This window comes from Diadema setosum, chromosome 3 (genome assembly GCF_964275005.1).
Source record: "Diadema setosum chromosome 3, eeDiaSeto1, whole genome shotgun sequence".
Lineage (NCBI taxonomy): Eukaryota > Metazoa > Echinodermata > Echinoidea > Diadematoida > Diadematidae > Diadema > Diadema setosum.
Window position 1 is genome coordinate 33010930 of NC_092687.1, and position 27224 is coordinate 33038153.

The 27224-nt window shown below is 38.6% G+C and overlaps 1 protein-coding gene across 1 annotated transcript in view; it reads right to left on the reverse strand.

Annotated features, from left to right (window-relative positions):
• The window catches only part of LOC140246794 (uncharacterized), a 75782-nt gene that overhangs the window by 30272 nt on the left and 18286 nt on the right, over window positions 1–27224 (reverse strand). The window contains exon 2 of the mRNA XM_072326127.1: window positions 422–715. Within this exon, the coding sequence (XP_072182228.1) occupies window positions 422–715 (294 nt within the window). The remainder of the gene's footprint in view (window positions 1–421; window positions 716–27224) is intronic.

Genomic DNA, 27224 nt, shown 5'->3' on the forward strand with positions numbered 1-27224 from the left:
TTATTTTGTGATTATCAATTTTCGTCTTCCATGTTAGTCCTCAGACCAACGAAATCGTTAAGAATTTACAGCGCGAGGCACTAATTGTAGTTTGCTGCGTCATTGGAATAAATAGTTTAATGTAAGCTTGTGGGGGTTCATTTCTTCCCACTCGATCTCTTCAGCTAAATAGGAAGTTCTCACATTAATTCTTTATCACATGAATGTGACCTAGATATGTTAAGGAAATTCGATTTAAACAGAACAATGTTTTCAAACAAAAAGAAAATATTATGTCTCAATTTTATGATTTCTTACCAAGTTTTGCTCACATCGCTTTCTCATTTTTTTTTTTATTTTTACCCGAAGACAAGACTATTGTTTTCATTGCAGAGATTTCATTCACAGATTATACTCGACTCAATATCAAAATGTTACTTACAGCTAATCGTCAAAAGGGTGGAGCTCTCAAAATTCTCATTCGTAAACCCCACTTGACAAATATAGAGTCCCTCATCTGCCACCTCGAGGTCGGTAATGACGAGGCTGAAGTCACTGTCCATTTGGAAACGTCCATCCCTGCTTTCAAATGTCCCTTCGTTATAAGTAGCCTTGGTTTCCCTGGATTGCTGTTCGGAGAGGCTCAGTTTGCCCCAGAACACAATGAGAGGCTTCTCTTCTATTTCACATCGCAGTCGAATGTCTTTCCCTTTCCATCCACGGACGACAAGAGAGGCTAGACAAAAGAAAAGAGTAGAGCATATATGTGACCGTGCATCACAAAACGAACAAAAAGTCGCACCCCTTGAATTTACGCGAGGATTCAAAAAAGGTGAAATGGGTGAACCAAGTCAATCTTGAGTTTTTATATTATCTGAAAGACCTATCCTTCTTCTACATTATTTTCAGTTTGGGTTCATAACATTAATGGGAAAGTGTGTTTTCAGCAGTTTATCCACAACCCATTTTTTTTTTTTTTTTTTGGGGGGGGGGGGAATAGAATGATCAGGTATGTCTTAGAGTCCCCTTCTCATTTCTTGAGATCCTTTACATACATACTCTTCACTTTCAAGTCCAATAACATTTGAAAGAATAACTCTGCTGCTTTGAAAGTTGGCATTAATCAAGGACAGAACATGTTAATACACCATGTCTAATTTGAGCATAATCTAATAATCCCTTATTGTTGTTGCTCCGGTGGTTTACATCCTGTGTTTTGTACCTTTCATTGCACAGCTAACACAGCCTGGTAAAGACTAAGCGCTTAAATAGACCCTGTACTTCAGAGCCTCTTTTCGCAGTTCACGCTTTATTAGGTGATACGCTATCAGCGTATCACCTATTGTGATTGTCAAAATCTCTCTTTATTAGGTGATACGCTATCAGCGTATCACCTATTGTGTTTGTCAAAATCTTCCTTTCTTTCTTTTTATTAGGTGATACGCTATCAGCGTATCACCTATTGTGATTGTCAAAATTTCTCTTTTTAGGTGATACGCTATCAGCGTATCACCTATTGTGTTTGTCAAAATCTTCCTTTCTTTCTTTTTAGGTGATACGCTATCAGCGTATCACCTATTGTGATTGTCAAAATTTCTCTTTTTTTTTGTTCTTCTTTCTTTCTGCCACATTTTGTGTCGTCAATATCTCAATAATGACGTTACGGAATGACATGACATTTTCAGTCAACATGTCTCATGACAAAATCTAGCCACAATAAGGTTTTCATGACAGTAACATATCTATGACGTCATCTAGGCGCCATTTTGTGATTTTCGGACCTTGTCACGTGATCGATCATAACTTCATAACTAGATGTTATTTCTGTATCATTTTCGGTGGACATGAAGTTCAGGTCACGCTCTATCTTACTTTTTAACGCTAGTTACACAGGTCATCATTACGCGCGCGTAAGCGCGCGTCAAAATTTTAAAAGACTCAAAACGACTTCCCAATGGGAAATCTCGAAGTTTCAGACAATTTTAAGCGTTTCAAACATTTTCTCGCGTGCGCGTCCGTCCGCGCAATTTCGCGCTCAGAGGGCGTAACCAACATGAAAATGCTATTTTTTTGACTGATTTGGATTCCTGATACTTTGAGTAACAATATCCACTGATTTCCGATCGATGTTGACCTATAACAAAGGAATGCGCTGGCGTCAAAGTTGAAATTTCGTGTGCGCGTCTATGTGGAAATATAGCGAAAAACATGTCTTTGTTTATTTCGCCATAGCTCTTTAAAACGTCTGGTTACCCTATGTTTTTATTGCATATTACAAAAACATATGAATTGGAAATAACGTTTCAAGTATCAATATCTCCATGAATACATTATGACGTCATCATATCATCATCTGAAATCAAAAAAGTGGAATTAATTTTTTTGAGGTACTGTTTCTAACATTCATTTGCTCGTATCTCTGTTGTTTAAGCTCAATATTATCCCAAATTCACATATGTTGTACTTTTAACATTTGCCTTTCAAGTCCATGTCATGGTTTTGAAATTTGATGACGTCATCATACTTTAAATTGTGATTAAAAGTAAAGATGCAAAATCGGACAAGTTTACGTGTTATGTCTATGGGAAGTGATTTTTTTTAAAACCATCCATTGACTTGACAACGTTTAAGCACCTTTATCTCAGATGATTTTGCTTCATTTCCTCTGAAATTTAAGTATGTTGTAGCTGAGACAATAAGCTGCAGTAATCATGCATTTTGTTCTTTGAAATCTTCTCATGAGGTTGACAATTTTGCAGTTTAAAACTGAAAATGAGAATGGAATGTGGACGAATCGATTCCTGATTCATCTTTCACATACATAAGTTTACGTTCCTCATATTTTCTCGTCGAGACGTATGGCCGAGTGGTTAAAGGCGCCGTCTCAGAGACGTGAGGTTGCACTCGTGCGGGTTCGAACCCCACAAGATCACGAAACAAAATACCTAGCTATTTTACTTTTTTTTCTTCAATGGTGTATTACACATTCGTCCATGTAGAAATTACGTTCGTATATAAACGCACCTATACACACACACACACACACACACACACACACAATATCCCTCTGTTTTGTGTTGGAGACCACATTGCTTCGACAGCTGCAGAATGTTGCATCCTGACTCTGTCAAATAGTATGTAATGACGACAACGGAGGTGTTGTACTTTGAGCAATTGTCTTTCAAGTCCATGTCATTGTTTTGTACTTTGATGACGTCATCACACTGAAAATTGTCATTAAAGGCAAGGTATCAAAATCAGCCGATTATAGGTTTTATGTCTGCGGGACGTATTTTTCCGAAATTGCCAGAAATGGCACAGCGACCTCAGTCGTTACAAGGCCGCATTTCCTTCTAGCAATGCAATACATGTTCACGCGGCCACAATTGTTGAGTGGGCATTGACTTTTTCCCCCTGTAATATCTATACATTTTTTTTTCGGCCTTACCGTTTCCGTGGATGTCCCGTGGCCGAGTGGTTAGAGAAACCGTTTTGCATGCACGCTCAATATAACTTCAAGGTGCCTATATCACATTCTTTTCTTTGTCGATCACAGATGACCGACATCTGATGACCCCAGGCGTATCACCTAACTCGTCAGTGTGACGAGTTTCATGTCTCGTTAGGTGATACGCTATCAGCGTATCACCTATTGTGATTGTCAAAATCTCTCTTTATTTCTTTTTATTCTTCTTTCTTTCTGGACAATTTTGTGTCATCAATATCTCAAGAATGACATTACGGAATAACATGACATTTTCAGGGAACATGTCTCATGACAAAATCTAGCCACAATAAGGTTTTCATGACAGTAACATATCTATGACGTCATCTAGGCGCCATTTTGTGATTTTCGGACCATGTTACATGATCGATCATAACTTCATAACTAAAGGTCATTTCTGTATCATTTTCGGTGGACATTAAGTTCAGGTCACGCTCTATCTTACATTTTAATGCTAATTACCTAGGACATTATTACGGGCGCGTACGCGCGCGTCAAACTTTTAAAAGGCTCAAAACAACTTACCAATGGGAAATCTCGAAGTTTCAGACAATTTTAAGCGTTTCGCGCGTTCGCGTCCGTCCGCACATTTTCGCGCGTAGTGCGCGTAGACAAAATGAAAATGCACATTTTTTGACAGATTTGGATTCCTGATACATTAAGCAATAATATCCTTTGATTTCCGATCAATTTTGACCTATAACAAAGGAATGCGTTGGCGTCAAAGTTGAAATTTCGTGTGCGCGTCTATGTGGAAATATAGCGAAAAACATGTCTTTGTTTATTTCGCCATAGCTCTTTAAAACGTCTGGTTACCCTATGTTTTTATTGCATATTACAAAAACATATGAATTGGAAATAACGTTTCAAGTATCAATATCTCCATGAATACATTATGACGTCATCATATCATCATCTGAAATCAAAAAAGTGGAATTGATTTTTTTAAGGTACTGTTTCTGACATTCATTTGCTCGTATCTCTGTTGTTTAAGCTCAATATTATCCCAAATTCAGATATGTTGTACTTTGAACATTTACCTTTCAAGTCCATGTCATAGATTTGAAACTTGATGACGTCATCATGCTTTAAATTGTGTTTAAATGTAAAGACGCAAAATCGGACAAGTTTACGTGTTATGTCTATGGGAGGTGATTTTTTTAGAAACCATGCATTGACTTGACAACGTTTAAGCACCTTTATCTCAGCTGATTTTCCTTCATTTCCTCTGAAACTTAAGTATGTTGTAGCTGTGACAATAAGCTGCAGTAATCATGCATTTTATTCTTTGAAATCTCCTCATGAGGTTGACAATTTTGCAATTTAAAACTGAAAATGAGAATGGAATGCGGACGAAATGATTCCTGATTCGTCTTTCACGTACATAAGTTTACGTTCCTCTAATTTTCTCGTCGAGACATATGGCCGAGTGGTTAGAGGCGTCGTCTCAGAAACGTGAGGTTGCACACGTACGGGTTCGATCCTCACAAGAGCACGAAAGAAAATAATTATTATTTTTTTTTTACTTTTTTTTTCTTCAATGGAGTACTACACCTTCGTCCATGTAGAAATCACATTTGCATGTAAACACACCTATACGCACACACTCACACAGTATACCTTTGTTTTGCGTTGGAGACTGCATTACTTCGACTGCTGCAAAATTTTGCAGGCTGGGCTTTTCGTCCATGTACAAATCACATTTGCATGTAAACACACCTATACGCACACACTCACACAGTATACCTTTGTTTTGCGTTGGAGACTGCATTACTTCGACTGCTGCAAAATTTTGGAGGCTGGGCTTTTCAAACTGATATAGTATATTGTAACAAAATGAAATTTGTCCATACCAATTCAGTAACACAATGTAGTCGTGGTTACTTTGTTCTGATTTATACATGTAACAAGCTATACATTGTAAAAAAGGTATTTGCATTGTTCCTTTAAGTCAGTCTTCTGTATTGATGATTATTTGTCAATTAGTGGTTTTTGTGGAGTTTCAGATAGTGATAAAAAGTATGGATGATAAGTGCAGCGATAATTCCTACAGTTAGTTCAAAGTTGTGTTACAGATGTTTGATACATGCATTTAGCATTGTGTGTGTATATACGTGTGTATACAGGTTGGCCATATGACACATTCTAGACAAATAATCTTAATTAATTAGCAAACGTGATCAGCTATGGAACTGAATATGGTACTGATGTATGATATTAATGATTCTAATTAAACTGTGACGAGTTTAAAGGGATAGCATAACTGTGTGTAAAAATAAGGCAATTATAAGGAAATTTTAGGGGAATTTGATAACCATGCCTATAATAATTTCATACAGGTACTAATATCTGCCTCATATTCGTGCGATTGATCGTCATGTCAATAGCAAACTGACAACGTACGATGAATGTGTTATATATTGAACAACTGTCTTTCAAGTCCATAACGTTCCCCATATTTTCTCGTCGAGACGTATGGCCGAGTGGTTAAAGGCGACGTCTCAGAGACGTGAGGTTGCGGGTTCGAACCTCACAAGATCACGAAACAATGTACTTAGCTATTTTACTGTTTTTTTTTCTTCAATTTTGTATTACATATTCGTCTATGTAAAAATCACGTTCGTATATAAACGCACCTATACACACACACAGACACACACACACACGCCATATCCCTCTTTTTTTGTGTTGAGTGGGCATTGACTTTCCCCCTGTTATATCTATACATTGTTGTTGTTTTTTGTCTTACCATTTCCGTGGATGACCCGTGGCCGAGTGGTTACAGAAACAGTTTCGCATGCACGCTCAATATAACTTCAAGGTGCCTATATCACATTCGTTTCTTGTCGATCACAGATGACCGCAATCTGATGACCACAAGCGTATCACCTAACTCGTCCTCAATGTGACGAGTTTTCATGTCTCGTTATTCTTCTTTCTTTCTGGCACATTTTGTGTCGTGAATATCTCAACATTGACATGACGGAATAACATGACATTTTCAGTCAACATGTCTCATGACAATATCTAGCCACAATAAGGTTTTCATGACAGTAACGTCTCTATGACGTCATCTAGGCGCCATTTTGTGATTTTCGGACATGTTACATGATCGATCATAACTTCATAACTAAAGGACATTTCTGTATCATTTTCGGTGGACATAAAGTTCAGGTCACGCTCTATCTTACTTTGTAATGCTAATTACCAAGGACATCTTTACGCGCGCGTACGCGCGCGTCAAACTTTTTAAAGGCTCAAAACAACTTCCCAATGGTAAATCTCGAAGTTTCAGACAATTTTAAGCGTTCCCCGCGTTCGCGTCCGTCCGCATATTTTCGCGCGCAGTGCGCGTAAGCAACATGAAAATGCACATTTTTTGACAGATTTGGATTCCTGATACATTAAGTAACAATATCCATTGATTTTCGATCAATTCCGACCCATAACAAAGGAATGCACTGGCGTCAAAGTTGAAATTTCGTGTGCGCGTCTATGTGGAAATATAGCGAAAAACATGTCTTTGTTTATTCCGCCATAGCTCTTTAAAACGTCGGGTGACCCTATGTTTTTATTGCATATTACAAAAGCATATGAATTGAAAATAACGTTTCAAGTATCAATATTTCCCTAAATACATTATGACGTCATCATGTCATCATCTGAAATCAAAAAAGTGGAATTAATTTTTTTGAGGTACTGTTTCTGACATTCATTTGCTCGTATCTCTGTTGTTTAAGCTCAATATTATCCCAAATTCAGATATGTTGTACTTTGAACATTTGCCTTTTAGGTCCAAGTCATGGTTTTGATATTTGATGACGTCATCATACCTTAAATTGTGATTAAAGGTAAAGATGCAAAATCGGACAAGTTTACGTGCATTGTCTATGGGAGGTGATTTTTTTTAAAACCATGCATTGACTTAACAACGTTTAAGCACATTTATCTCAGCTGATTTTGCTTCATTTCCTCTGAAACTTTAGTATGTTGTAGCTGAGACAATAAGCTGCAGTAATCATGCATTTTATTCTTTGAAATCTCATCAGATTGACAATTTTGCAGTTTAAAACTGAAAATGAAAATGGAATGTGGACAAAACGATTCCTCCTGTTTCTTTCACATACATAAGTTTACGTTCTCCATATTTTCTCGTCGAGACGTATGACCGAGTGGTTAAAGGCGCCGTCTCAGAGACGTGAAGTTGCGGGTTCGAACCCCACAAGATCACGAAACAATTTTTTTTATTTTACTTTTTTTTCTTCAATTTGTATTATATATTCGTCCATGTAGAAATCACGTTCGTATATAAACGCACCTATACACACACACAGACACACACACACGCCATATCCCTCTTTTTTGTGTGTTGGAGACCACATTGCTTCGACTGCAGCAACATTTTGAAGGTTGACTTTGTCAAACCGATCATAGTATGTAATGACGACGACTGAGGTGTTGTACTTTGAACAATTGTCTTTCAAGACGATGTCAGCGTTTCAAACATTTTCTCGCGTGCGCGTCCGTCCGCGCAATTTCGCGCGCAGAGCCCATAAGCAACATGGAAATGCAATTTTTTTGACTGATTTGGATTCCTTATACTTTGAGTAACAATATCCATTGATTTCCGATCGATTTCGACCTATAACAAAGGAATGCACTGGCGTCAAAGTTGAAATTCCGCGTGCGCGTCTTTCAGCAAATATAGCGAAAAAACATGTCTTTGTTTATTTCGCCATAGCTCTTTAAATCGTCCGTTGACCCTATATTTCTATTGCATATTAGAAAAGTATATGAATTGTAAATAACATTCCAAGTATCAATATTGCCAGGAAAACGCGATGACGTCATCATATTGTCATTTCAAATAAAAAAAGTGGAATTAATTTTTTTGAGGTACTGTTTCTGACATTCATTTGCTCGTATCTCTGTTATTTAAGCTCAATATTATCCCAAATCCAGATATGTTGTACTTTGAACATTTGCCTTTCAAGTCCATGTCATGATTTTGGAATTTGATGACGTCATTATACTTTAAATTGTGATTACAAGTAAAGTCTCAAAATCGGACAAGTTTAGGTGTAATGTCTATGGGAGGTGATTTTCTTTTAAACCATGCATTGACTTGACAACGTTTAAGCACCTTTATCTCAGCTGATTTTGCTCCATTTCCTCTGAAACTTAAGTATGTTGTAGCTCAGACAATAAGCTGCAGTCATCATGCATCTTATATTTTCAAATCTCCTCATCAGGTCGACAATTTTGTAGTTAAAAACTGAAAATGAGAATGCAATCTGTACGGAACGATTCGCGATTGTTCTTTGCAACTGTATATTGGTCGAATCCACGCGGCCACTTGTGGGAAGTTGAATAGCGCCATCTCAGTCAGCACTGTCACGATAGTATTATCATACATTTAAGTTTCGCATAGGATCTTCAGGACAGCCGTGTGGCGTAATCGCTTAGCGCGCTGGGTGTTCATAACGCCATACCGAAAGGCGAGAAGTTCGACTCCCGCAGTTTTCTCTTTCTTTCTTTTTCTTTTCTTTTTCGGCAGTTCAGCTTTACTCCGATGTCATTTATCGTATTATTTTATCAAGTATACGTAACCCGTGAACACGGTTGCTCTATTTCCCTTGTTTTGTAATGGAGTTTGGAGATTGGGTTTGCTTCATTAATTTTGTCACACTTAATGTTGTAAATTGCACCTTGTTACAGTGTCCCGCTTGCCACCTTTCGTTTGCTCTTTCCTTTTCTCTTCATTGGTTCTTGTTATATTGTAACAGGATAGGTAGGAACATGTACGTTTAGATAACTGGCAGGAATGGGAGCTGAATTGATTAACTCTAGTCCAGGTGTATGGCGTCTCACTCATCTCTTTGAAATTCCAGGTTGTTATTGTTTGACCCAATAACGGAGTTGTAGACAGGTTTTATGTTGCTATAGAGGTATCTTGTGCCACATGAATGGAAGGCATCACTGTTTAGTAGCAGTAATGAACTTTTTCATGTTGTAAATGATATATAGATATGAATTTCACATCCAATCTTCGGGACAGCCGTGTGGCTTTATAGTCGCTTAGCGCGCTGCATCATGGTCATTATGCACTACCTTAGGACGAGATGTTCGGGACCCGCAGGACGCTATTATTTTTTTTTACTCTCTCTCTTTCTTTGTTTTTCTTTTGGCAGTTCAGCTTCATTCCGATGTCATTACCCCACGACACACAGTCACTCAAGTTCCCCCCTTTTTTTTGTCGGAGACTTGAGGTTGAATTTGCTTGATTTATCATACGTAATGTTGTAAATTGTCCTTGGTATACAGTGCCCCGCTTGCCACCTTTCGTTTTCTCTTTCCTTTTCTCTACGTTTGTTCCTGTTACACTGCACAAGACAGGTCGGAAAATAATTTACATAACTCAACTGGAGCAGGAATGGCAACTGAATAAATTAACTCTAGGCCAGGTGTATGGCGTCTCGCTCGTCTCTTTGAAATTCCAGGTTGTTATTGTTTGACCCAATAACGGAATTGTAGACAGGTTTTATGTTGCTATAGAGGTATCTTGTGCCACATGAGTAGAAGGCATCACTGTTTAGTAGTAGTAATGAACTTTTTCATGTCCCTCCATGTCAATTATAGTGTGTTCAAAGGGGTTGTGTGTCTATCTGCCAAAGAAAAGGAAAACCTTATTTTCGTCATGGCTATTTCTCTATACGTAACCGTAGGTGATGAGTGTTGTTGGTATCTGAGCAGTGAATAACACAGCATCAGGCTTAAATCTTCCTTAGTTATACGCGCTAAGGCTGCGTTCACATAGAAGTATACTTTTCGGGTATTCGGGCTCGTTTTTCAAGGGCACGCCAATAGCTTGAATCGAACGATAGGATTTCCTCACACCGGTTCACATAAGAGGACACTATTCGAAAGTACGAATAGCTGCGAAAAGTATAGCAAAGTGGGCCGGAATCGAGCTTGTTCGATTTTCTTGCAGCGTATACCGTCGGTATACCGTCTGTCGTTTATGACATAATGACACTTTTGGTCTGGATTTGCCCTTTAGCAAAAATAAGCATGTAGACTGACATTCTGATGCAGTTTAGAAATTGTTAATAAGATTTGCTGGGATGCAGGAGGAAGAAATCGTCACTGCATGGGATGGTGAGTTGACGGTGCGGGTGGCGGTGTATTCGGTGCCCGAATACCGAATACCAAATAGCGAATACCGAATACGAATACCGAATACTTCTATGTGAACGCAGCCTTAGCGTTCAATTTGATATATCCTTATTTATGTAGTCAATCACTGCTAATGGAGTTACAGAATTATGTTATGACACCTTTCACTGAAAGTTTGTAAAGCAAAGTTTATGGACAAGGCAAGCAATTGTATATACATGAATAATACCAATGATTTCAGAGGGAAATTATGGTATACCTAAATGTAAGGGTATCATTGCTTTGGAATTGCTGAGACAATATCTTGGCACGAGGGCTTCCACCTCTAATAACTAATCCCTTTGAAGATGTGTCGGTCACGGGTGATCGTCATGATTCATCTTTCACGTAGAAGCTTCCGTTCCACACTCTTAGTTCGAGAAGACTTACCACCATACTTCAAATTGTGATTAAAGGTAAAGACTCAAAATCAGACAAGTTGACGTGTTATGTCTATGGGAGGTATTTTTTTTTTTAACCATGCATTGACTTGACAACGTTTAAGCACCTTTATTTCAGCTGATTTTGCTCCATTTCCTCTGAAACTTAAGTATGTGGTAGCTCAGACAATAAGCTGAAGTAATCATGCATTTTATTTTTTCAAATCTCCTCATCAGATTGATAATTATGCAGCTAAAAACTGAAAATGAGAATGGAATGTGGACCAAACGATTCCTGAATCATCTTTCACATATAAGCTTACGTTCCTCTTAACAAAGTGCATATTTTCTCGGCAAGACGTACATGGCCGAGAGGATAAAGGCGACGTCACGTCACAAGAGACGTGAGGTTGCACACGTACGGGTTCGAACCCCATAAGAGCACGAAACAAAATACTTACATCTTTTGCTTTTTTTCTTTTATGGAGTATTCACCTTCGTCCATGTAGAAATCACGTTTTCATGTAAACGTACACACACACACATGCACACACACACACAATATCCCTTTGTTTTGTGTTGGAGACCACATTGCTTTGACTGGCAACTTGGACTTGAAATTACAAATGTTAAAGTGAAGATGACTCTTAAAAGACCGCATGGCCATGTTTGATTTTCTTTTACAATATAAAGACCTATTGGTAAATATTCATTCACATATCCTTTCCAATCAACTTACTTGGACACGCCGACACCACACGAAATTTTCAATTGGTTGCATGACAGAAACAATTTCATCTGAATTATGTAGGACTGTATAAAGAATTGGACTTCACGAATATTTCTCAATATTACTTCAAGTCGCTACTTAACATTATTGTCGTTGTCGATCACTGAAAATGAGAATGGAATCTGGTCGAAACGATTCCCGATTTATCTTTGCAAATGTATATTGATCGAATTCACGCGGCCACTCGTGGGAAGTTGAATAGCGTTATCAGTCACTTGACGTATATCGCCAAAAATCTGAATATCAATGTAAATTTGTGTTCTGTATAGATAGATTTAAGTTTCGCAGAAGATCTTCGGATCTTCCGCGAGGCAGAATCGCTTAGCACGCTGCGCGTTTATAATGCCCGGCCGGAAGGAGAGAAGTTAATCGAGTCCCGCAGGACTTTTTCCTTTTATTTCTTTTTCTCTTTTTTTTTTCCTGCAGTTCAGCTTCACTCTGATGTCATGAACACTGCTACTCTATTTCCCTTGTTTTGTATTGGAGTTTGGAGGTTGGGTTTGCTTCTTTAATTTTGTCACACGTAATGTTGTAAATTGCCCCTTGAAACAGTACCCCGCTCGCCACCATTCGTTTTCTCTTTCCTTTTCTCTTCATTTTGTTCTTGTTATACTGTAGCAGGATATTTAGGAACGTGTACGTTTACATAACTAACAGGAATGGGAACTAAATTAATTAACTCTAGTCCAGGTACATGGCGTCTCGCTTATCTCTTTGGAATTCCAGGTTGTTATTGTTTGACCAAATAACGGAGTTAAAGACAGGCAGGGAAGGAAGTGACATGATATTGCTTCATAATGAGGAATTTCGGGCAACACCTTTCCATGCATATGTAGTGATTATGACGGGATTCTCTGTCGTTTATTTTCGTCATGGCTGTTTCACTAGTTTAGCCATAGGTGATATATGTTGTTGGCATCTGGGAGAATAGAACAGATCAGTACCAAACTGGAATAGCCCTATAAGCAATGTGGTAAGCGTTGAATTTCTTGCATTATCTTTCTTCTTTAAAGTCAATCACTACTGATCGAAATACACAATATGATATGACACGTTCCACTGGTAGTTTAGGAAAAGGGAGTTAATGCACGATGCAATGATAAATGTGCTACCATTGATTTTAGAGACGTCATTGTGGTGTGGTACTGGTGATGGTAAGGGAACCATAGATTGCATTTAAAGTAATGAGACAATCATTGGACCTTTGCATCAAGACCGTATTCCCATCTAGAATATAATGCATGTTCGTGCGGCGTTTTTTTTAAATCCTGCCGTGGACATTTTCTTTTTCTTGTTTTTAATTTAAGAATGTTATATCTAAATTTGTTTCTTTCCCCTAACATTTTTGTTGTTGTTGAATATAAAGTTGGACGTTCCGTGACCGAGTAGAAGAGCAGCGATTTAGTTACAGTTTCAATGCATCTTGTTTACCATCTTCTCTGACATTAAATTGATGGTTTTTATATTTGACATTGTCTGTCTATTTGCCTGTTTATGCTCATAAAAAACTGCTATAACAACTAATACATTTGCTTCACTTGTCACACGCAATGCTATGGATTGCAGTTGTGCATGCAGTTGTACTTCTGCCACCTTTCGTTTTTCTCTCCCCTTTTCCCTCACTTTGGTTTTGTTATACTGCAGATGGGAATGATTACAATAACATAACCCAACTTGAAGTAGGAATGAGAACTGAATAAATTAACTCTAGGCCAGGTGTATATAGCGTCTCGCTCATCTCTTTGAAATTTCAGGTTGTCATTGTTCGACCAACGGAGTTGAAGACAGGCTTTATGTTGCTATATCCAGGTATCTCGCGCCACATGAATGGAATGCATACGCTGTTTAGTATTAGTAATGAATTTTTTCATGTCCATCCCTGCCAATAAAAGTGAAGAGTGTTTGACGGGGTTCTGTGTCATTCTGCCGAGTGTTTGACGGGGTTCTGTGTCATTCTGCCTATGAGAAAGCAAAGTTTTATTTTCGCCATGGCTGTTTCTCTATGCATGGCCGTGGGTGATGGGTGTTGTTGGCATCTGGGCAGTAAAGAACCGAGTATCATGCTATAATACCCCCCCCCCCCGTTAGGTTCTAAGCGTTCAATACGGTGATATATCTCTCTTCTTTATTATGTCAATCACTGCTGATGAAATTACAGAATTATGTTATGACACGTTTCACTCAAAGCTTAAAACACAAAGTTTATGCACGATACAAGTAATGGTGCATGAGTCGTATAGGCCATTGATTTTAGATGAGAAATTATGATATGCCTATAGTAGGGGTGTCATTGATTAGGAATTAATGACACGATTAAGCACTCCTTCCACTTCTAACTGTCCCCTTTGAATGTGTGTCGATCACGTGAGATCGTCATAAATTATCATTCATGTATAAGCTTACGTTCAAAGTGTACTCTTAGTTGGAGGAGACCTATAGTTACATGGTTAAAGGCGATGTCTCTTTCGCTGGAGCCGTACGTTTGGCCCGTTTTTCTTTTGCCCTTTTCTCTTTAAATGAGGTATCACTTTTGTCCAGGATAAATCACATTCTCATGTAAACAGACTCACTTGCTCTATATCCCTTGTTTTGTATCGGAGGCTTCACTGGTTTTACTGCTGGTAAATCTCACAGGCTTGTATATAGCTGTAAGAGCTCTCTGAACTGATCATTATGATAGCAAGATTAGAGGGAGTCATATTGGTTATGTAAATAATGGTCAAAGGTCATGTTTTAAAAGGCCACTGTTAAAGCCAGGATGGTTATAAACACTTAATTGTCATGTTTTATTTGTACGTGCCGAGGATCACTTGGACCCCGTTTACAGTGCGAGGCTCGGCCGCAGCTCGGCCGCGCCGAGCCCACCTTCATTTCGGTGTAAACGCGCAAAAGGCCAAATGCGGGGCCAAAATTGGCCTCGCATTAGGCCACGCTCTGGGGCCCGTTGCATAAAACTCCAACCGGATTTTTTCCGGTTGAAATCACAAAATTCCGGTTGGAAGCTCCCAACCCGAGTTTTTATGCGACGAATTTTACATTCTTAGGTTAGCAACCTTAAAATATTCAGGTTTGGCAAATCCTAACCTGAATTTTTTAAGGTTGCTAAAAAAGTATTAAGCAACGGGACCCATGAAGTGGTGTCGGCCGCGGCCGAGCCGCGGTTGCGCCCGGCCTTTTTCTCAGTGTAAACGCAAACTGGGCTAAATCCGCGGCCAATTTTAGTCTGGCTTCCAAACCCTATCACATAGCCTGTACTTTTTCGCTATTCAGGATATTAACCACTTCAACGTCGAAAACTAGTATAGTTTAAGGTGGTTTTGTCCTGCAAAGGATTTTCTCCTTCGGCAAATGCCTTTGCCCGAACGGCGACTTCGTCGCCACGGAATTCAGTTGGCAAAGGATCTGAAAACCAGACAATACCAAATTGCGTTTGTTTACAAGTAGAGCGCCACTACGACAAAATATTGAAAGGTTTGAATCAAAAGCGCGGCCGAGCCCGGCAGTGTAAACGGACTAAATTGCGGGGCTCGGCCTCGCAATTGAGGTTGGCCTTGGCCGCGGAAAATGTGATCTGAATAATGTAGGCCCAAAAAAGTTCAACTAAGTATCTCATTATAACTTCAAGGTGCTATATTACATTCTTTTCTTTGTCGATCACGGATGACCGACATCTGATGACCCCCAGCGTATCACCTAACTCGTCTTCAGTGTGACGAGTTTAATATCTCGTTTTTTTTTCTTCTTTCTTTCTGCCACATTTTGTGTCGTCAATATCTCAAGAATGACATTACGAAATAACATGACATTTTCAGTCAACATGTCTCATGACAAAATCTAGCCACAATAAGGTTTTCATGACAGTAACATATCTATGACGTCATCTAGGCGCCATTTTGTGATTTTCGGACCTTGTCACATGATCGATCATAACTTCATAACTAGATGTCATTTCTGTATCATTTTCGGTGGACATGAAGTTCAGGTCACGCTCTAACTTACTTTTTAACTCTAGTTACACAGGTCATCATTACGCGCGCGTGAGCGCGCGTCAAAATTTTAAAAGGCTCAAAACGACTTCCCAATGGGAAATCTCGAAGTTTCAGACAATTTTAAGCGTTTCAAACATTTTCTCGCGTGCGCGTCCGTCCGCGCAATTTCGCGCGCAGAGCCCGTGCGCAACATTAAAATGCAATTTTTTTGACTGATTTGGATTCCTGATACTTTGAGTAACAATATCCACTGATTTCCGATCGATTTCGACCTATAACAAAGGAATGCACTGGCGTCAAAGTTGAAATTCCGCATGCGCGTCTTTCTGCAAATATAGTGAAAAAACATGTCTTTGTTTATTTCGCCATAGCTCTTTAAATCGTCCGTTGACCCTATATTTCTATTGCATATTACAAAAGTATATGAATTGTAAATAACATTCCAAGTATCAATATTGCCAGGAAATGGCGATGACGTCATCATATCGTCATTTTAAATAAAAAAAGTGGAATTGATTTTTTTGAGGTACTGTTTCAGACATTCATTTGCTCGTATCTCTGTTGTTTAAGCTCAATATTATCCCAAATTCAGATATGTTGTACTTTGAACATTTGCCTCTCAAGTCCATGTGATGGTTTTGAAATATGATGACGTCATCATACTAGAAATTGTGATTAAAGGTAAAGACTCAAAATCAGACAAGTTTACGTGTTATGTCTATGGGAGGTGATTTTTTTTTAAACCTTGCATTGACTTGACAACGTTTAAGCACCTTTACCTCATCTGATTTTGCTCCATTTCCTCTGAAACATACGTATGTTGTAGCTGAGACAATAAGCTTTAGTAATCATGCATTTTATGTTTTCAAATCTCCTCATCAGGTTGATAATTTTGTAGTTTAAAACTGAAAATGAGAATGCAATCTGTACAGAACGATTCCCAATTTTTCTTTGCAACTGTATATTGATCGAATCCACGCTGCCACTTGTGAGAAGTTGAATAGCGCCATCACAAGTCAAGACATTCACAATAGTATTTAGATTTAAGTTTCGCACTCAATCTTCAGGACAGCCGTGTGGCGTAATCGCTTAGCGCGCTGGGTGTTCATAACGCCATACCGGAAGGAGAGAAGTTCGACTCCCGCAGGACTTTTCCCGTTCTTTTTTTTTTCCTTTTTTTTTTCGGCAGGTCAGCTTTACTCCGATGTCATTTATCATATTATTTTATCAAGTGTCCGTAACCCATGAACACGGCTGCTCTATTTCCCTTGTTTTGTATTGGAGTTTGGAGATGTTGTAATGTTGTAAATTGCCCCTTGTTACAGTGTCCCGCTTGCCACCTTTCGTTTGCTCTTTCCTTTTCTCTTCATTGGTTATTGTTATACTGTAACAGGATGGGTAGGAACATGTACGTTTAGATAACTGGCAGGAATGGGAGCTGAATTGATTAACTCTAGTCCAGGTGTATGGCGTCTCGCTCATCTCTTTGAAATTCCAGGTTGTTATTGTTTGACCCAATAACGGAGACGTAGACAGGTTTTATGTTGCTATAGAGGTATCTTGTGCCACATGAATGGAAGGCATCACTGTTTAGTAGTAGTAATGAACTTTTTCATGTTGTAAATGATATAAAGATATGAATTTCACATCCAATCTTCGGGACAGCCGTGTGGCTTTATAGTCGCTTAGCGCGCTGCATGGTCATTATGCACTACCTTAGGACGAGATGTTCGAGACCCGCAGGACGCTATTATTTTCTTTTCTCTCTCTTTCTTTGTTTTTCTTTTGGCAGTTCAGCTTCATTCCAATGTCATTACCCCACGACACACAGTCACTCAAGTTCCTTTTTTTTTTTGTCGGAGGCTGGAGGTTGGATTTGCTTCATTTATCATACGTAATGTTGTAAATTGCCTTTGGTATACAGTGCCCCGCTTGCCACCTTTCGTTTTCTCTTTCCTTTTCTCTACGTTTGTTCCTGTTACACTGCACAAGACAGGTCGGAAAATAATATACATAACTCAACTGGAGCAGGAATGACAACTGAATAAATTAACTCTAGGCCAGGTGTATGACGTCTAGCTCATCTCTTTGAAATTCCAGATTGTTATTGTTTGACCCAATAGCGGAAATGTAGATAGGTTTTATGTTGCTATAGAGGTATCTTCTGCCACGTGAGTAGAAGGCATCACTGTTTAGTAGTAGTAATGAACTTTTTCATGTCCCTCCATGTCAGTTATAGTGTGTTTAAAGGGGTTTTGTGTCTATCTGCAAAAGAAAAGGAAAACCTTATTTTCGTCATGGCTGTTTCTCTATACGTAGCCGTAGGTGATGAGTGTTGTTGGTATCTGAGCAGTGAATAACACAACATCAGGCTAAAATCCCCCTTAGTTATACGCACTAAGCGTTCAATTGATATTTATTATCTTTATTTATGTAGTCAATCACTGCTAATGGAGTTACAGAATTATCTTATGACACCTTTCACTGAAAGTTTGTAAAGCAAAGTTTGTGGACAAGGCAAGCAATTGTACATGAATAATACCATTGATTTCAGAGGGAAATTATGGTATACCTAAATGTAAGGGTATCATTGCTTTGGAATTGCTGAGACAATATTATCTTGGCACGAGGGCTTCCACTTCTAATAACTGATCCCTTTGAAGATGTGTCGTCACGGGTGATCGTCATGATTCATCTCTCACGTAGAAGCTTACGTTCCACACTCTTAGTTCGAGAAGACTTACCATCATACTTCAAATTGTGATTAAAGGTAAAGACTCAAAATCAGACAAGTTGACGTGTTATGTCCATGGAAGGTGATTTTTTTTTTAAACCATGCATTGACTTGACAACGTTTAAGCACCTTTATCTCAGCTGATTTTGCTCCATTTCCTCTGAAACTTAAGTATGTGGTAGCTCAGACAATAAGCTGCAGTAATCATGCATTTTATTTTTTCAAATCTCCTCATCAGGTTGATAATTTTGCAGCTCAAAACTGAAAATGAGAATGGAATGTGGACCAAACTATTCCTGAATCATCTTTCACATATAAGCTTACGTTCCTCATATTTTCTCGTCAAGACGTACATGGCCGACTCGGAGAGGATAAAGGCGACGTCACAAGAGACGTGAGGTTGCACACGTACGGGTTCGAACGCCATAAGAACACGAAACAAAATACTTACATCTTTTGCTTTTTTTCTTTTATGGAGTATTCACCTTCGTCCATGTAGAAATCACGTTTTCATGTAAACGTACACACACACAGGCACACACACACACACACACACACAATATCCCTACTGAATATCAATGTAAATTTGTGTTGTGTATAGCATACATAGATAGATTTAAGTTTCGCACAGGATCTTCGGATCTTCCATGTGCCAGAATCGCTTAGCACGCTGCGTGTTTATAATGCCCGACCGGAAGGAGAGAAGTTAATCGAGTCCCGCAGGACTTTTTCCTTTTATTTCTTTTTTCTTTTTTCAGCAGTTCAGCTTCACTCTGATGTCATGAACAAAGCTACTCTATTTCCCTTGTTTTGTATTGGAGTTTGGAGGTTGGGTTTGCTTCATTAATTTTGTCACACGTAATGTTGTAAATTGCCTCTTGAAACAGTATCCCGCTTGCCACCATTCGTTTTCTCTTTCCTTTTCTCTTCATTTGTTCTTGTTGTACTGTAGCAGGATATTTAGGAACGTGTACGTTTACATAACTAACAGGAATGGGAACTGAATTAATTAACTCTAGTCCAGGTGCATGGCGTCTCGCTTATCTCTTTGAAATTTCAGGTTGTTATTGTTTGACCAAATAACGGAGTTATAGACAGGCAGGGAAGGAAGTGACTTGATATTGCTTCATAATGAGGAATTTTGGGCAACACCTTTCCAAGCGTAGTGATTATGACGGGTTTCTCTGTCGTTTATTTTCGTCATGGCTGTTTCACTAGTTTAGCCATAGGTGATATATGTTGCTGGCATCTGGGAGAATAGAACAGATCAGTACCAAACTGGAATAGCCCTATAAGTAATGTGGTAAGCGTTCAATTTTTTGCATTATCTTTCTTCTTTAAAGTCAATCACTACTGATCGAAATACACAATATAATATGACAAGTTCCACTGGTAGTTTAGGAAAAGGGAGTTAATGCACGATGCAATGATAAATGTGCTACCATTGATTTTAGAGACGTCGTTGTGGTGTGGTACTGGTGATGGTAAGGGAACCATAGATTGCTTTTAAAGTAATGAGACAATCATTGGACCTTTGCATCAGGACCGTATTCCAATCTAGAATATAATGCATGTTCGTGCGGAGGTTTTTTTTTAAATCCTGCCGTGGACATTTTCTTTTTCTTGTTTTTAATTTAAGAATGTTATATCTAAATTTGTTTCTTTCCCCTGACATTTTTTTTTTTGTTGGATATAAAGTTGGACGTTCCGTGACCGAGTAAAAGAGCAGCGATTTAGTTACAGTTTCAATGCATCTTGTTTTACATTAAATTGATTGTTTTTAAATTTGACATTGTCTGTCTATTTGCCTGTTTATGCTCATAAAACACTGCTATAACAACTAATAAATTTGCTTCACTTGTCACACGCAATAATGTGGATTGCAGTTGTGCATGCATTTTTTCTTTTGCCACCTCTCGTTTTTCTCTCCCCTTTTCCCTCACTTTGGTTTTGTTATACTGCAGATGGGAATTATTAAAATGACATAATCCAACTTGAAGTAGGAATGAGAACTGAATAAATTAACTCTAGGCCAGGTGTATATAGCGTCTCGCTCATCTCTTTGAAATTTCAGGTTGTCATTGTTCGATCAACGGAGTTGAAGACAGGCTTTATGTTGCTATAGAGGTATCTCGTGCCACATGAATGGAATGCATACGCTGTTTAGTATTAGTAATGAACTTTTTCATGTCCATCCCTGCCAATAAAAGTGTGTTTGATGGGGTTCTGTGTCATTGTGCCTATGAGAAAGCAAAGTTTTATTTTCGCCATGGCTGTTTCTCTATGCGTAGCCGTGGGTGATGGGTGTTGTTGGCATCTGGGCAGTAAAGAACCGAGTATCATGCTTTTATACCCCCTCCCCCGGTTAGGTTCTAAGCGTTCAATGCGGTGATATATTTTTCTTCTTTATTATGTCAATCACTGCTGATGGAATTACAGAATTATGTTATGACACGTTTCACTCAAAGCTTAAAAAACAAAGTATATGCACGATACAAGTAATGGTGCATGAGTCCTATAGGCCATTGATTTTAGATGAGAAATGATGATATGCCTATAGTAGGGGTGTCATTGATTAGGAATTAATGAAACGATTAAGCACTCCTTCCACTTCTAACTGTCCCCTTTGAATGTGTGTCGATCACGTGAGATCGTCATAAATTATCATTCACGTATAAGCTTACGTTCGAAGTGTACTCTTAGTTGGAGGAGACCTATAGTTACATGGTTAAAGGCGATGTCTCTTTCGCTGGAGCCGTACGTTTGGCCCGTTTTTCTTTTGCCCTTTTCTCTTTAATTGAGGTATCACTTTCGTCCAGGTATAAATCACATTCTCATGTAAACAGACTCACTTGCTCTATATCCCTTGTTTTGTATCGGAGGCTTCATTGGTTTTACTGCTTGTAAATCTCACAGGCTTGTATATAGCTGTAAGAGCTCTCTGAACTGATCACTATGATAGCAAGATTAGAGGGAGTCATATTGGTTATGTAAATAATGGTCAAAGGTCATGTTTTAAAAGGCCACTGTTAAAGCCAGGATGGTTATAAACACTTAATTGTCATGTTTTATTTGTACGTGCCGAGGATCACTTGGACCCCGTTTACAGTGCGAGGTTCGGCCGCGGCTCGGCCGCGCCGAGCCCGCCTTCATTTCGGTGTAAACGCGCAAAAGGCCAAATGCGGGGCCAAAATGGCCTCGCATTAGGCCACGCTCTGGACGTTGTCTCGGCCGCGGCCGAGCCGCGGTCGCGCCCGGCCTTTTTCTCAGTGTAAACGCAAACTGGGCTAAATGCGCGGCCAATTTTAGTGTGGCTTCCATACCCTCGCCTGTACTATTTCGCTATTCAGGATATTAACCACTTCAACGTCGAAAACTAGTATAGTTTAAGGTGGTTTTGTCCTGCAAAGGATTTTCTCCTTCGGCAAAGGCCTTTGCCCGAACGGCGACTTCGTCGCCACGGAATAAGCCAGTTCGGTGTTCCAGTTTGAGCATGAGCAGAAAAAGGTCATTTGTACCGAGAGACAGGTTGGTTTTTAATTTCACTTAGATAAGCATCTGTAATGCTATGATTATTCATGGTCCTTATAAATGGTGCCTGCCAGTACATCCACCTGGCAGCAAGCCTGGTATTTGGCAATGTTAACAGAAAAAGTTTGTTAATGTATTCAAAACAGCACAATGAAATAGATGCTTCCCAAAGTGTTGATTTACGAACCATTCTGGTCACTTCATCTACACAGGTTCATTCTTTGTTAGAATACGAGTTCCATAAATTGCTATGTTGGGCAAGCTGCTACATTATGTCGCTTTGAATTGAGTGAAGTGCCTAACCAACTGAGAAAAATGAAAGGTCATTTGTACCCATGTGCACATGAGCTATCTCCGAACTGGCTTATTCAGTTGCCAAAGGATCTGAAAACCAGACAATACCAAATTGCGTTTGTTTACAAGTAGAGCGCCACTACGACAAAATATTGAAAGGTTTGAATCAAAAGCGCGGCCCAGCCCCGCACCGTAAACAGGGTCTAAGTTTATGCACTGTACGTACTCAAAAAGTCCGTAAATCGACTTAGTCATACACGCACAGAATTTCCACATAGTTTGTGTGACAGAAAAACAAATGTGATCTGAATAATGTAGGCCCCCAAAAAAGTTCAACTTTAAGTATCTCATTGTAACTTCAAGGTGCTATATTACATTCTTTTCTTTGTCGATCACGGATGACGGACATCTGATGACCCCAAGCGTATCACCTAACTCGTCTTCAGTGTGACGAGTTTCATATCTCGTTCTTCTTTCTTTCTGGCACATTTTGTGTCGTGAATATCTCAACATTGACATGACGGAATAACATGACATTTTCAGTCAACATGTCTCATGACAATATCTAGCCACAATAAGGTTTTCATGACAGTAACATCTCTTTGACGTCATCTAGGCGCCATTTTCTGATTTTCGGACATGTTACATGATCGATCATAACTTCATAACTAAAGGACATTTCTGTATCATTTTCGGTGGACATAAAGTTCAGGTCATGCTCTATCTTACTTTGTAATGCTAATTACCAAGGACATCTTTACGCGCGCGTAAGCGCGCGTCAAACTTTTAAAAGGCTCAAAACAACTTCCCAATGGGAAATCTCGAAGTTTCAGACAATTTTAAGCGTTCCGCGCGTTCGCGTCCGTCCGCATATTTTCGCGCGCAGTGCGCGTAAGCAGCATGAAAATGCACATATTTTGACAGATTTGGATTCCAGATACATTAAGTAACAATATCCATTGATTTTCGATCAATTCCGACCTATAACAAAGGAATGCACTGGCGTCAAAGTTGAAATTTCGTGTGCGCGTCTATGTGGAAATATAGCGAAAAACATGTCTTTGTTTATTCCGCCATAGCTCTTTAAAACGTCGGGTGACCCTATGTTTTTATTGCATATTACAAAAGCATATGAATTCAAAATAACGTTTCAAGTATCAATATTTCCCTAAATACATTATGACGTCATCATATCATTATCTGAAATCAAAAAAGTGGAATTAATTTTTTTGAGGTACTGTTTCTGACATTCATTAACTCGTATCTCTGTTGTTTAAGCTCAATATTATCCCAAATTCAGATATGTTGTACTTTGGACATTTGCCTTTCAAGTCCAAGTCATGGTTTTGAAATTTGATGACGGCATCATACCTTAAATTGTGATTAAAGGTAAAGATGCAAAATCGCACAAGTTTACGTGTATTGTCTATGGGAGGTGATTTTTTTTTAAAGCATGCATTGACTTAACAACGTTTAAGCACCTTTATCTCAGCTGATTTTGCTTCATTTCCTCTGAAACTTTAATATGTTGTAGCTGAGACAATAAGCTGCAGTAATCATGCATTTTATTCTTTGAAATCTTCTCATCACATTGACAATTTTGCAGTTTAAAACTGAAAATGAATATGGAATGTGGACAAAACGATTCCTCATGTATCTTTCACATAGATAAGTTTACGTTCCCCATATTTTCTCGTCGAGACGTATGGCCGAGTGGTTAAAGGCGCCGTCTCAGAGACGTGAGGTTGCGGGTTCGAACCCCACAAGATCACGACACATTTTTTTTTTTATTTTACTTTTTTTTCTTCAATGTTGTATTAGATATTCGTCCATGTAGAAATCACGTTCGTATATAAACGCACCTATACACACACACAGACACACACACACGCCATATCCCTCTTTTTTGTGTGTTGGAGACCACATTGCTTCGACTGCAGCAACATTTTGCAGGTTGACTTTGTCAAACCGATCATAGTATGTAATGACGACGACTGAGGTGTTGTACTTTGAACAATTGTTTTTCAAGACGATGTCATTGTTTTGTAATTTGATGACGTCATTACACTGAAAATTGTGATTAAAGGCAAGGTCTAAAAACCAGCCGATTATAGGTTTTATGTCTGCGGGACGTATTTTTCCCAAGTTGCCAGAAATGGCATAGCGACCTTTGTCGTTACAAGGCCGCTTCTCCGTCTAGCAATGCAATAGATGTTCACACGGCCACGTTAGTTGAGTGGGCATTGAATTTCCCCCTGTTATATCTATACATTGTTTGTTTTTTTTTGTCTTACCATTTCCGTGGATGACCCGTGGCCGAGTGGTTACAGAAACGGTTTCGCATGCACGCTCAATATAACTTCAAGGTGCCTATATCACATTCTTTTCTTTGTCGATCACAGATGACCGTGATCTGATGACCACAAGCGTATCACCTAACTCGTCCTCAATGTGACGAGTTTTCATGTCTCGTTAGGTGATACGCTATCAGCGTATCACCTATTGTGATTGTCAAAATCTCTCTTTATTAGGTGATACGCTATCAGCGTATCATCTATTGTGATTGTCAAAATTTCTTTTTTTTAATTCTTCTTTCTTTCTGCCACATTTTGTGTCGTCAATATCTCAAGAATGACATTACGAAATAACATGACATTTTCAGTCAACATGTCTCATGACAAAATCTAGCCACAATAAGGTTTTCATGACAGTAACATATCTATGACGTCATCTAGGCGCCATTTTGTGATTTTCGGACTTTGTCACATGATCGATCATAACTTCATAACTAGATGTCATTTCTGTATCATTTTCGGTGGACATGAAGTTCAGGTCACGCTCTATCTTACTTTTTAACGCTAGTTACACAGGTCATCATTACGCGCGCGTAAGCGCGCGTCAAAATTTTAAAAGGCTCAAAGCGACTTCCCAATGGGAAATCTCGAAGTTTCAGACAATTTTAAGCGTTTCAAACATTTTCTCGCGTGCTCGTCCGTCCGCGCAATTTCGCGCGCAGAGCCCGTAAGCAACATGAAAATGCAATTTTTTTGACTGATTTGGATTCCTTATACTTTGAGTAACAATATCCATTGATTTCCGATCGATTTCGACCTATAACAAAGGAATGCACTGGCGTCAAAGTTGAAATTCCGCGTGCGCGTCTTTCTGCAAATATAGTGAAAAAACATGTCTTTGTTTATTTCGCCATAGCTCTTTAAATCGTCCGTTGACCCTATATTTCTATTGCATATTACAAAAGTATATGAATTGGAAATAACATTCCAAGTATCAATATTGCCAGGAAAGCGCGATGACGTCATCATATCGTCATTTTAAATAAAAAAGTGGAATTATTTTTTTGAGGTACTGTTTCAGACATTCATTTGCTCGTATCTCTGTTGTTTAAGCTCAATATTATCCCAAATTTAGATATGTTGTACTTTGAACATTTGCCTCTCAAGTCCATGTGATGGTTTTGAAATACGATGACGTCATCATACTAGAAATTGTGATTAAAGGTAAAGACTCAAATTCAGACAAGTTTACGTGTTATGTCTATGGGAGGTGATTTTTTTTTAAACCATGCATTGACTTGACAACGTTTAAGCACCTTTACCTCATCTGATTTTGCTCCATTTCCTCTGAAACATACGTATGTTGTAGCTGAGACAATAAGCTTTAGTAATCGTGCATTTTATGTTTTAAAATCTCCTCATTAGGTTGATGATTTTGTTGTTTAAAACTGAAAATGAGAATGCAATCTGTACAGAACGATTCCCAATTTTTCTTTGCAACTGTATATTGATCGAATCCACGCTGCCACTTGTGAGAAGTTGAATAGCGCCATCACAAGTCAACTAGTCACGATAGTATTATTATATATTTAAGTTTCGCACTCAATCTTCAGGACAGCCGTGTGGCGTAATCGCTTAGCGCTGGGTGTTCATAACGCCATACCGGAAGGAGAGAAGTTCGACTCCCGCAGGACTTTTCCCGTTCTTTTTTTTTCCTTGTTTTTTTCGGCAGGTCAGCTTTACTCCGATGTCATTTATCATATTATTTTATCAAGTTCACCTCCTTAAGCAGTATTCCCCAGGATAACATTCTGATTTCTTTATTGTATTATAATCAAATGTATATAAATATGTACGTGATACATAATGCATGGATGTGTGCATACATATATCGATTTATTTATCTATCCATATTATGAATATCAGTATGTATATGTATGTATAGGATACATCATGTATGAGCATGCATGTGTACGATGTGCCTTACCATTAATGCGTACATAAAACAAGCACGATATATGTTATTCAATGTCAGATAACAATACGTATAAGATATCTTTTATTCACATACTATTATTTTCATAGTGCATATTCGGTCATTACTCCGGCAAAGGCAACTGAACGTGTTAACTTTAATATCATTATCATATTGTACTTATCATCATTACTATTATTGTAAAGTAGTTGGAGTGGTACCCATACACTCTGTAACTTTCCCTATTCCCCCTACCCTTCCCTATTTCTCTCTTTCTCTATTCCCTATTCTATTCAGAGTAGGTAAGCATATAGTCTCCATACCGTCAAGCCTCGGCTTATTTTGGAGACCCTTCTGTTTAAGTTCCATGAGCTTGTATGTTTGTATTTGTCTTGTATAATTGTACTAAAAACTATGTGTCGATATACTGTTTGTCATAAATGACATGTACATGATCCTATCTGATGTAACGGAATTAAGCAGAAATAAATCAAATCAAATCAAATCAAATCAAAAATCAAATCAAGTGTCCGTAACC